Source organism: Panthera onca, chromosome A1 (genome assembly GCF_046562875.1).
Source record: "Panthera onca isolate mPanOnc1 chromosome A1, mPanOnc1 haplotype 2, whole genome shotgun sequence".
Lineage (NCBI taxonomy): Eukaryota > Metazoa > Chordata > Mammalia > Carnivora > Felidae > Panthera > Panthera onca.
In genome coordinates, this window is record NC_138339.1 from 70,978,927 (window position 1) to 70,991,512 (window position 12,586).

Sequence of the window (12,586 nt, forward strand, 5' to 3'; positions counted from 1 at the left end):
TAACAAAGGTGTTTAACTTGTTGATCTCATCTTGACTGTGAAGAAAATGAAACTGAAATTAAGCCTATGGTAGAGAATATTTGGACCTTCTTTTATAAAATACCACTTTGTGGAACAGTGAAGAGAATTTTAGCACAATTACAAGAGATAATTTTATACACTGAAATTTTCTGGAGGTGGGGGAAGACAAAAAAGGAATTTCACTTTGCCCTTTGTTTAAAGCAGGGCCAGGTGGAAATGTCAAAAGTTGTCAGGGTAACTTCTTGGCAGCACTTGGGCCTCAAGCTTTTACATGCCTAGGAGTCACTCAGGGGCTTATTAAAAATAGGGATTCTTGGGCCTCACCCTTTTGGCTCTGAATATTTAATGAACTCCTCAGGGAATTCTAATATGTATTACATTAGTCAGGGTTTTCTTGAGAAACAGAATCTGTATGAGAGAGAGAAAGAGAGAGAGAGAGAGAGAGAGAGAGAGAAAATGTGTGTGTGTGTGTTTCTATAAAGAGATTATCGTAAGGAATTGGCTCACACATTTATGGAAGCCAAGAAGTTCCAAAACCTGAGGTCGCAATCTGGAGACACAGAAAAGCTGATGATATGGTTCTAATCTGAGTCCAAAGGCATAAGAACCAGTAGAGCCAACAGTGTAAGTTCTAGTCCAAGTTTGAATCTGAAGGTAGGAGACTGATGTCTCAGCTTGAAGATAGCCAGGTAGAGAGAGAAAGAGCGAGAGCGAGAACAAAAGAGCTAGAGTGAGAGAGAGTGAGCCAAGTCTCCCTTACTCAGCTTTTTTGTTACATTCAGAACTCCAGTGGGTTAGATGAGGCCCACTCACATTGGGGAGGACAGTCTGCTTTCCTCAGTACACCATCTCAAATGTTAATCTCGTCACAAATATCCTCACAGACATACCCAGAACACTGTTTAACCAAATATTTTGGTGCCCCATTGTATAGCCATGTTGACACATAAAATTAATCATCACACCACCCAAATTTAAAGAATTTGAAGCAGCGAGGGGCAAAGTCAGATTCCTTGAAAGAAACACTTGAAGGTAGAAACCTTATAAAGAGACCATTGTTGTCTTTTAGGAACCAGTTATATAATTTCCATGATAAAAAATGTTCAGACCAGGCAAATCCATAGAGGTGGAAAGTTGCCAAGAATTGAGGGCAAGAGGTGGATTAGGGGTGTGACTGCCAATGGACATGGGGTTTCTTTTGGGGGTGATAAGCATGTTCTAGGGTTAGATGGGTGCACAATTGTGAATATGCTAAAAACCACTGAACGGTACCCTTTGAAAGGGTGAATGTTATAGTGTGTGGATTATATGTCAATAGAAAATATGTATATTGAGAGAGATTGTTAGGAAGAAGTGGTGATGGAGAGAGAGTGTTGACATCTTGGGTGCCTGGCTGGTTCAGTCAGAAGAGCATGTGCCTCTTGATCTTGGGGTTGTGAGTTCAGGCCCCATGATGGGTGTAGAGATTACTTGAAAAAGAAATAAAGTTAAAAAAAACCCACAGGAGATATTGCTGCATGTTTGTAAACAGATTAAAATGAGCCAACGGAAAGGGAAATATTAATGACGCGAGGTAGGGCAGAGGGAATTTGCAGGAGCCAAATCCTTAAACTCGCTGGATGCCACCTTGAATAACTTTATTCATGTCCCTTCCCTAGGTAACAGATCAGTCAGTGAAAGCATTTGCTGAGCACTGTCCTGAACTTCAGTACGTTGGCTTCATGGGTTGTTCGGTTACTTCTAAAGGAGTCATTCACCTAACCAAGGTAGGTTCTGTGGCTGCATCTCCTTAGCCTATCATTCATATCAGCACCCTAGCATTGGTAAATGTATTTGAGTGAGGAACAGTCAGACCATTACAGGACTGTACTAGGATTGGGGTGCCTGGGTGGCTCAGTTGGTTAAGCATCGGACTTCGACTCAGATCATGATCTTGAGGCTCCTGAGTTTGAGCCCCGCATCGGGCTCTGTTCTGACAGGTCAGAATCTGGAACCTGCTTCACATTCTGTGTCTCCCTCTCTCTGCCCCTCCCCTGCTCACACTCTGTGTGTCTCTCTCTCAAAAGTAAACAAACATTAAAAAAAAAAATAAAAGTGTACTAGGATTTGGTAGTTGAGATCAGTTTAAAGCAACAATACAAAATTTATCCTTTCTTAAATGGAACATTCATTTAAACAAGAAAGCTTACTTTCTTGCTTTTTCATTGCCAATGACTATGAGATAAATATATGCATTAAAGAAACTGATCTATCTAACAAAAATTATTTAAATGTTAATTTATTGCATTTGGCTTTTAGGAAGTACATATGGCTCATGCATATGATTAAGCTGAAAATGAAAGGTGAAAAGAGAGGTGAATTTATGTCAAAAATTAACCTTCTAGGAGAGTTCACTTTTATACCAAATATATAAAATATCATATTTTGGCAATGATGAAAATGCCAGTTCCTTTGTAATCTCTCACTTATGTCTCATCTTTACTCCAGAGCTTTAAAATAATTAGGAGCTAATTCTTACATGTGTGTAATGAAGAATGGATGACTATAAAATTTACCTGTGTATTACCTGAAATTTGTCATTGGATAGATTTCAACTGCATCATATTATACTTAGGATAATGGGTATGAGTCCTTGCCTTTCCCACTTTGTAGTTGAGTAACCTTTTCATTCACCTTTCCTTCATTTCACTACTCTTAGGAAACTGTTGTGTTAGCAGCACAATGTTGAAATAAAACGTTTGAGATCCCAGGTTTCTTAGGGCTTGGTCTCTTCAGGTCTCTTTAAGCTTACAGTTTAGTGGGAAATAATCTTTTTCTTTTCTTTCTAGGAAGAGAGCAAATGATAATGAGTTACGTGGGACTCTCCAATAAAGGCACAGGGGATAGTTGCCTGGGCTCTGTTGTTAGCTTGAGTTTGAATCTTGTCTCTGGCACTTATTAGCTGAGTAGACAAATATTTTTCAGGGTATTAATTGAAATAATACATGCAAGGTGCTTGCCTCAGTGTCAAAATTGCAGTAAATGCTAAGTTAATGTTACTCCTAATATTAAAATGGATTTTGTTATATCTAAGTTGCTTGAAAATCAGAGCAAACTTTGAGAGAAGAATATCAAATCACTGTTTTGGTCTGGTGTGTCTGAAACAGATCCTGTGATTGTTCTGTGTCTTAAATGACTGATAACTGGCCAACTTTAATTGTTTTTTGAGGATCAGAGACTAAAGCTGGTGGAGAGGAAAAACACATCATTCTCAATTATTGTTCTATCAGAATATCTTAGTGTAACCAAGACCATACATGACCATAATTTTTATTCATTTCCTATAACCTTGGCCTGGAACATCTTGGTGGATGAATGTTTTTCTAGTCACATCTAATGTTGTTTATAGTGTAGAGTAGAAATGCCTTTGGATGAACAGATTGTGCACAACAAGTGTTATAATGACCATATGTGGGATTTTTATGATCGCTAGAAATTGTACTCATTAAAGACAAAACAAGACTTATTAGATCAGTAAGTGCTTCCCTGAGCATTTTGAGATGGCCAAAAATTATGGTACACTGGTACTTAGAAGATCAGAATTACTCTCAGTGACAAAATAGCAGCTATAGCAAATAGCAAATGTCTGCGTTGGAGGGCTGAATTTGCTGCGAATGTTCTTCTGAAGATTATAGGCCAGAATTGGTGGTTTGGACTGTCAGTAGTTCGAATCTACTGGATTAATATCAAAGCCAGTCCACAGACTTTTGAGGATTATTCTTTGTTGGTCAATAAAGTCTTTTGCTCTGATGAGAAGACTAGTTGGTGGTATAATATTGCTTATTTTCCTGGATTCAAATAAAGGCAAGATAGAATTTTAAGCATGCATAGCTTCTCTAAAGCTATTTTAATTGTTTTTATCTCTTGAAAACTAAGGGTAGAAATCATGTTTTAGGGGCACCTGGGTGGCTCAGTTGGTTGAGCGTCTGACTTCCGCTCAGGTCATGATCTCACAGCTCGTGAGTTTGAGCCCCACATGGGGCTCTGTGCTGACAGCTCGGAGCCTGGAGCTTGCTTCAAATTCTGTGTCTCCCTCTCTTTCTGCCCCTAACCCACTCACATCCTGTCTCTGTCTCTCTCAAAAATAAACAAACATTAAAAAAATTTAAAAAAGAACTCAGGTTTTAATAAAATAAAAGCTTTTGGGTTAAAATATTTGCATTCTGACAGTTTTCATACTCAGATATTGCACAAAATGTAATTTACATTCACAAAATGTTTATAAATATATAAATGCTCCGAGGAAGTTGTGTTACCCTTCTTATCATCGTGGTATATAATTTTTAAATTAATGATTTAAGAGATGTGAGATGCAGAGTGTTGAGAGCTATTGGTGTAAATATGTTTAAGTTTATATGGTTTAGAAATTCTTTCCAATATATTACTTTTCTAAGTCTCTGGCTCTCAGTTTGCTAAAAGAGGCAAATGACATAAAACCTCCATGATTTAGTTTCCTGTCTATGAAGAGATGTGTCTAAATTAGATGATCTATCTTTAGAGTTTTTTGTACCCAGAAGAACCTATGCATTTAAAAGTAATTGACCTATGGGGCACCTGGGTGGCTTAGTCGGTTAAGAGTCCTACTCGATTTCGGTCAGGTCTTGATCTCATGGTTCTTGAGATTGAGTCTTGTGTCAGGCACTGTGCTGGCAGTGCAGAGTCTGCTTGAGATTCTCTCTCCCTCTCTCTCTGCTCCCCCCTCTCCTGTGCACATGCTTGTTCTCTCTCTCTTAAATAAATAAATTTAAAAACAGAATCATTAACTTAGAAGGGACTATGAGGGGGGTCTCCCTGAAACTAAGAGACCAAATTAATAATTTAGAAAGCAAAATTGGGGAAGATTTGGAATAGGTGGAAAAATATTGATATCCTATTACTATGGTTCATTGGGCTCAATTTTACTTTGATGCTCTCAGCCTTGACTAGACTGTTACTCATTTTGCAATATTTATTGACGAAACACCCTTAGTCTTCAGATAAATTCTGCTAATATCAAATAATCTTTGAATAGGAGGTCTTCCTTCTAGGCTCCTATGACTGCAAATTAGAGTCCAGAAATAGCTAAGACTGAATGCAGCCAAGTTGAGAAGATAAAGTCAGGTTCACTAGGCTGTGTTTGGAAACATTGAGACCCATATTTAAGAAGCAATAATAAGAACTTTTGAGGTCTCCATTTAACAGTTGAGAATCTTAGTGATGTGTTGTATGTGACAGAATTGAGTCTTCTCCAACACAGGTATGTTTGTTCTTTCACTGCAATGTATCTGTTTATAAATATAAAATCTTTCTATATTGTTTTCCCTCCTACTCTTCAAAAACAGATTTAGCAAATGCAAATATGTAATTAACCCCTAGCGTCTAGATGGTGGTGCCTAAATATCATTTGCCACTGAACTAATAGAAACATGTCAAAAGGACCCAAAGTAAACATGAAATGGTTCCCAGTGGCCTAAGTTGGCTTACTTTGAATATCAAAAGCCATTCCTAATGGCTGCAATGGGTTAAAGCAAACCAAATGTACAAAAATCTTGAATTCATAATGATATATAAAAAACAGAATAAAATGATTTATTTTTCTAGCTAAGATGGAGCAATAGGGACCAGATTTACTCTTTTCCTTGAAATATCCCCCAAACCAGGCAAAATATATGTAACAGTAGTCTTCAAGACACTGGCTGTCAGACAACTAAGGACAGTGATCCCTGAGATATGAGAAGCAAGAGGAGTCCTATGATTGCTTCCATCTAATGCATTGAAAGAATTTCCAGCACATAGCACGGGGTGGGCATGGGGGAGGGGTGGTAACCCAGGCAAAACTCAGCAGACACTCTTGAGTTAAGACAGAACAGGAAGTCCAGGGAGACCAAGGCAGCCAGAGTTCAGAGGACAGACCACCAGAGTGGAGAGAACCCCATAGAGAACTCATAGGGAATCCCAGAGGTCTGTAGATGATCTCTTTTGCGCACCCAATCCTAAATAACCCATGAGTACAGAAGAAATCAAAAGAGAAATTAGCAAGTATTTTTAACTGAATGAGAATGAAAACACAACACTGATGATTTAGTGTGATCCTGCTAAATTACCCTTTAGGTAAAATTAAATAGCACTAAACACCTATATAAGAAAAAAAAGAACATCTGAATTTGGTGACTTTCTATGTTATAAACTTTTACCTTATGAAACTTAAAGAAGAAGAGCAAATTAAACTCAAAGTAAACAGAGGAAAGGAAATAGTAAAGATCAAAGTGGAAGTCAATGAAATGGAAAACAAAAATAAAAGAAAAATCATTGAAATTAAAAACTGGTTCTATGATAAAATAGATCAAATTGATAAATCTCTACTTAAACTGATTAAGAAAAGGAGAGACAGAGAGACAAAGACAAGACACAACTTGCCAATATCATGTCATAACTACAGATTCTACAGATGTTAAAAGGATAACAAGGGAATTTTGTATGTGTTTATGCCTATAAATTTAATAAATTAGTGAAATGAAAAATTCATTTGAAAGATTACCAAAGCACACTCAAGAAGTACATAATCTGAATATCTCTGTATCTGTTAAAGAAATTGTATTTGTACTTAAGAATCTTCCCTCCAATAATACTCCAGGCCCAAATTGCTTTACTGGTGAATTCTACCAAATATTTGTTATATTTAAAAACTTTGAGGCACTTGGCTGGCTCAGTTGGTGGAGCCTGCATCTGTTGATCTCAGGGTTATGAGTTCACACCTCATGTTTGATGTAGAACTTAAAAAATAAATAAACAATCTAACTAAAAAACTTTATCAGTAAGAGATACACATGAGTATTTACTGGTAACACAGTGTTTAGGCATTTGGTTTGAAGTATTTCAAAGAAGATAAAAAGAAGAAAACGTGGATTGCCCGATGAAAAATGGCAAACTATAGATAATTGAGCTAGATTATAGGACATGGAGGTTTATTACCTTATCCTCATTACTGTTGTTTGAATTTGAAAATTTCCACAATAATAAAAAAAGCTTTTAAGAGGTCAAAAATTTTTAAATGTTGATATTAATGTCACATGATAAAATCACACCGTTCAGTATCATACTTTTTAAGAATGCATATGAACATGGGAAGTGTTCAAGATAATAATTAACAATAATTTATATTAGCATATAATATTAATTTAAAAATCAGTTGAACAGATAGATCTATGGAGTCTGAAATGTCAAAGTGGAAAGTTATTTTTACCTGTAGTTGGAGTACAAACTTCCGAAATGCTGTGGGTTCGTGAATTTAATGCCACAGATCCGTTGTAAGTTTACATCAGATCAGCTAAAATGATTTTAATCTTTTATTAGATCTTACTTTAAATATCTACTAACGGGGGCACCTGTGTGGCACACCAAGCGTCGACTCTTGGTTTTGGCTCAGGTCGTGATCTCACGGTTCATGAACTTGAGCTCCATGTTGGGGCTCCATGCTGACAGCACAGAGCCTACTTGGGATTCTCTCTCCCTCTCTCTCTGACCCTCCCCTGTTTGGGTGCATGTGTGTACCCATGCTCCTCTCTCAAATAAATAAACTTTAAAAAAAATTAAAAAATAAATTACTACTATGGAAGGTGGGGAAGAATTTTTGACAAAAAGCTCACTTTTATTATATGCCATGTAAAAAATTCATATTTGTCATAACTTAAAGGTAAATGTATTTTTTAGATTGCTGATATATTTTAAAGTTATGAGTGTTGATATTATTTTAAAATATGAATATAGTAAGATTACTAAATATTATAAAGCTGTGAGTGTTAATTAGTTAATAATATAATTCTGATGCTACATTAGGTCTTATTGTTGCTTTAGTTATTCAGTTTATAAACATGACCTGAATTCTTGGGATATGTCAGGTATGGTTTTGGTTGAAGTTTTTAATGTTTGTTTCCGTTTTTAAACAGAATTTTTTGGGCAAGGTAACAGACAACTAAACAAAATGCCCAAACTTCTGATATTTTTTTGGGCCATAATCACATTTAAAGAACTTTAAAAAAAACAACAACACGTATTTTAAAAGTGCTTATGGTTGAAAGTATGAAATGTTTTCTAAAGAAAAACAAAATTGATTTTTTTCAGTCAATTTAACTTAAGTAACTGAAAGAATGTTCATTCATGCAACTAACTCAATTTTTGTCTTCCCTTTCTTGTGTATCCAGAGACTAGAAATGAAAGATGAACTTTCTTGCCTTTTAAATTTCCAAACAACTGATCAGTTTAGAGTACTTTATTCTACAGTTAGAATAAAATGTTTTGCTGCCTTAAGGATGATGTTGCTGTTTAGTTATAGATTATCATTTCATTTGTTTCTAAGTAATTATAGTAGTTGAGTGTTATTGTGAGATATGGAAAAATACGTGTTCTTAAATTCATTCAGCTCTAAAATATTTTGTAGTAAGTATGAGCCAGTGAGTATTATGAAGATGTGTTTGTTAGATGACCGTGCTTTGGTTCTATTTAGCCTCCAGAGTTAGGAGTTGAGCCCAAAACCTGAATGTTGAAAATATTGGCGATGATTATCTAGATCTGGTGTGATCCATTAATTGATTTTTTTTTAGAAGTTTGCAATGGACAGCAAACCACTTATTGCTGTCATCAAAGCTGATGGTATGATGACTAATTGTATGACCTGGGGCAAATCACCTAATTTCTTTGCCTCAATTTCCTCATCTATAAAATAAGGATAATAATAGCGTCTACCTGCTGCTCGGGTTGTAGAGGAAGTGTGCTTGGGCTGTAACTAAAGTAGTCAAAAAATAAAATAAATAAAGTAATGAGAAAAATATTCATCTTGGTGTCCAGAAGTTCCTGGTAACTCTTTAGTCCTAATCTACTCCTATTCTTTCATTAAAATAAAAATGTAAAATAAATTTTCGTGAAAATAAATCTTAATTAAAATCTTTATGATCCTTTTATTTCTATCTCAGTGCCAATACTGAATCTTAAGATTAATAACCATATGTGTGCTCTTCATTGTTTTGTTTTGTTCTCTTCCTTTCCCTGCCAACACCCTTATGGGTAAGTTCATGCACTGAACAACTAAAATAGTATTTTTAATAAAATTATTAATAAATTCTTAACTGCAGCAGTACACTGAATCGGAATATACTGTTGTACCTTATTATTATTGCACAAATTAGTGACTTTGATTTTTACTTTGCTAAATTAGTATAGGCAGTATCTACATAAGCTATGGCAATTTATCACATTTAGTTTTTTATTCTGTTAAATCAGTAACACCTGTCCAATGAGGTTACTCTTTTTATATTTTATAACCCTGTTGCTCACATTCTAGTTGTAATACATATTTGTTTGTGCTACCTTTTAATTTCAACAACTACAGTGGCAGGATGTATCAATGTGACACGAGTAAAATAAATGAATTCATCTTTCAAATGACTCCGTTTGTGAAAGTCCTAACAAGTAAAATGAGCAGATGAGTTTCTTTGTTATATCTATCCTTTGATAAAATGGTTGCTTCAGGCTTTAATATAAATATATAATATAAAATGAAGAAAGTGGGCAATCTTTTTTGAAAGGGTCTTTCTTGGATCTTGGCTTTTATATTTTAAATATTGTTTTACATTGCTTATATTATCCTCATTTTACCCCTTGAATTTTTATCACACACTTCTTATTCATAAATTGTGGTTTTGAGGCAGATATTCTTATATTCTTATGAAAAAGGATTTCAACTTTATTTATCAGGTCTCTAACACATGAGGTCAGTCTTTATCTAAGAAAGATTAGGAGATGTTGCTTTCATGCTTTCTTAGACTTTCAAATTCGTTCACACTGTTTTGTGAGAGAAATTTTATTTAAGGAACAGTGTGAGTCTACTTCACTCAGTCTTGTGGTTTATACATAAATTGAAATATTAGACACGGATGGGGCCCCAACAGAACAGACTGCCCGAATTAGAGAAACCATATTTGGGGCCTAATGAGAATAAATTATAATGAAACTTAATGAGGAAATATATTACTGGGAAAAAATAAAGTAAGCAGATCTCATTTATTAATTTAAAATAAACATTTATTGAGAATTAGAGCTAAATAGAAACCAAATTTATTTAAGGGACATAGTCAATTATATAAAACCATTGACAGTTATATTCACTTAATAGCTTTGAATGATTATACAATATTTACCAGCGTTTTATTTTTAATTAATTTAACTGTGTACTTAAGTACTAATTTCACTGCACCTGGGCAGATCATGTTAGTCACAGGGAAGTGCCTATGTGTGAACATATTATATTCATTCACACACATAATTAAATACGGTACACACCCATACCATGCCAATCATTAATCATTACTCAGAAACCAAATAACCAGATTTTTCTTTACAATTTTGCTTAATATTGTATGATGTTTATAATGATGAAGGGGCTCCTGGATACTGAAAGGAAGATAAATTATGTTGTGCCTTTTTTATAGTCGCATTCTTGGACAATAGGGAATTCATTTCCATAGTAACTCTCTGTTAGTCAAAAGCTAATTTATTTATGTGACAGTAGAGGTATGTGTTCTGAAATTTTAGCTTGAATCCTCAGTATTTAACCAGAATTTGAGCCAACATATTTTTACTCATTATTTTCCATAATCATTTTTGGAATAAAGTTTGGTTCTGAGCTCCTTCTTCTCCAGACACCGTGGCCCAATAATAGAGGCCAATCGAGTCCATTGACTAAAGGCAATTGAGCTTCTCACGTGTTTGCTATCCAGCCCAGAGGTATCACAGGCATTTACACAAAAGCTGTTGATCACACTGTATTTACAAAACCTTTAGGAATGTAGCTGCTTCCCCTCCTGTAGACTTCCCTTCAATTGATTGTATCCTAGTGGGATGATTGGCCATCAACATTTTTTTTTTTTTCCCAAGAGAAAGCTTTCCACTGGAGCTTTCTCTTTTATATTCACTAGAGGAAATGCTTGGTTATTATGTTTGATCAGAGGTACTTTTTCAACATACAATTGGCTATCAATCTTGGATCTTTAAAAATGAAACAATACCCCCGTGCCTGAGAAGGCAGCACAAGTGATGACTTTTACAGATTTCATCTAGCTGGAAAAGAAAACAAAGTTGGTTAGCACTCTGTGTTTCTCAGGCAAGTTGCAGGAATACTCTGGCAGTTAGGCTTCTGGGTTGTTATAAAGAACTCCCATTAGATTGACTACTTTTTTTTATTGTTGGAAACTGGATCTCCTAACCCTCTCCTTTTACTTTGTTCTCACCCCTAGGTCTATTAGTCCTCAGATCCTTTTTTCTCTCTAAGCTATGTGCTTCTGCATCACAGAGGGCTTCATTCTCCAGGCTGCATTCAGTGGGAAGCAGCTAGGCCAAAGGAAGTGAGAAACTAGTGTATTTCTCTCCCTCCCTCTCTGTCTCAGGTAATATTACTGGCAACAGCTTTATTTCCTCCATGGTTCTAGCCCTGGACAGATCCCCTGCAGCTCCAGCTTGTATTGGATGGCCATAGCCCATGGATTCCAATAACACTGACCCATCCTTTTGTCCTTCCCTCCTTGGGTGCATGTTGTTCCTGCTGTTGCAAAATCTCTGGCTTACACTAGCCTCTCCAGTTTTTCTTCTCAGCCTCTGCTTCACCAGAATAACCAACTTCCTTAATGAAATTCCCTTCGTGTAATTTTAATAAATACTTATAGTGGTTTCTGTTTTCCTGTTTGATCCTAATGCATCTTTCTTTCTGCATCATTCCATGTTTCTTATATGAGACCCCCTTTAAGAGAGTAGAACCAATAATTATTTCCTCTCAGAGGATCTTGTAATGGTGGCGATCAAAGCACAAAGCAGAGAATTGCACATAATGTAAGATTTAAGTTAGTCTTGACCCTTCCCAGAATTATCACTACCTGTACTTCTGCTCTGGATCTAGACAAGCTATAGCTAGAGAGATATAGACAGCTAGCTATGTGACAGTTAAAAACAATGAAGCTACAAGGCCATGGTGAGTCCCCAAAATAGGATGATGGACTAGCTGCTTAATTCTCAAAAGATAGTTTGTATACATGCTCCTAGAAAGACAAAATTTAAATGTTTTCTCAGTGCTATAATCTATAATGTCCATTCATAGAGGCAAATTTGAAGAAAAATATTTGACTAAATAAGCAGTTGTGAACTAGTTATCTGAGTTATTGGTTATTAGTCACTAATTTAAGTTATATCTTAGATGGTTTTGACTGATAATTTAAAAATAATATGCTATCATGTCTACTTCTGTTTATTTTTTCATTTTCAAAAATCTTGGTCATGTTTTTTTTTATTGATATGAGAGGGCATAAGTGACTCAGAGTACATATTATTAAAGTAAACCATAACTTGATATTAAAGCTATACCTTAGATGTACACTGGCTATTTTATTTTAAATTCATCTCGGTTGAAGCCTTTTACTCATAGATGGACAAAATAGGTTGAGAGAGTAGCATTACAGAAGGATAGTTCTTTGTATCAGAATGTGATACTTTAACATATAAGGCA

General features: G+C 35.4%; 1 protein-coding gene across 3 annotated transcripts in view; it reads left to right on the forward strand.

Annotated features, from left to right (window-relative positions):
* Positions 1 to 12,586, forward strand: part of FBXL17 (F-box and leucine rich repeat protein 17) — a 497,950-nt gene that overhangs the window by 152,983 nt on the left and 332,381 nt on the right. For 2 of the 3 annotated variants that reach the window (XM_060635241.3, XM_060635238.3), the window contains one exon: positions 1,680 to 1,787. The exons of the other annotated variant lie outside the window; for it this stretch is intronic. In XM_060635241.3, coding sequence (XP_060491224.3) covers positions 1,680 to 1,787 — 108 coding nt within the window. The remainder of the gene's footprint in view (positions 1 to 1,679; positions 1,788 to 12,586) is intronic. 3 annotated transcript variants of the gene reach the window in all.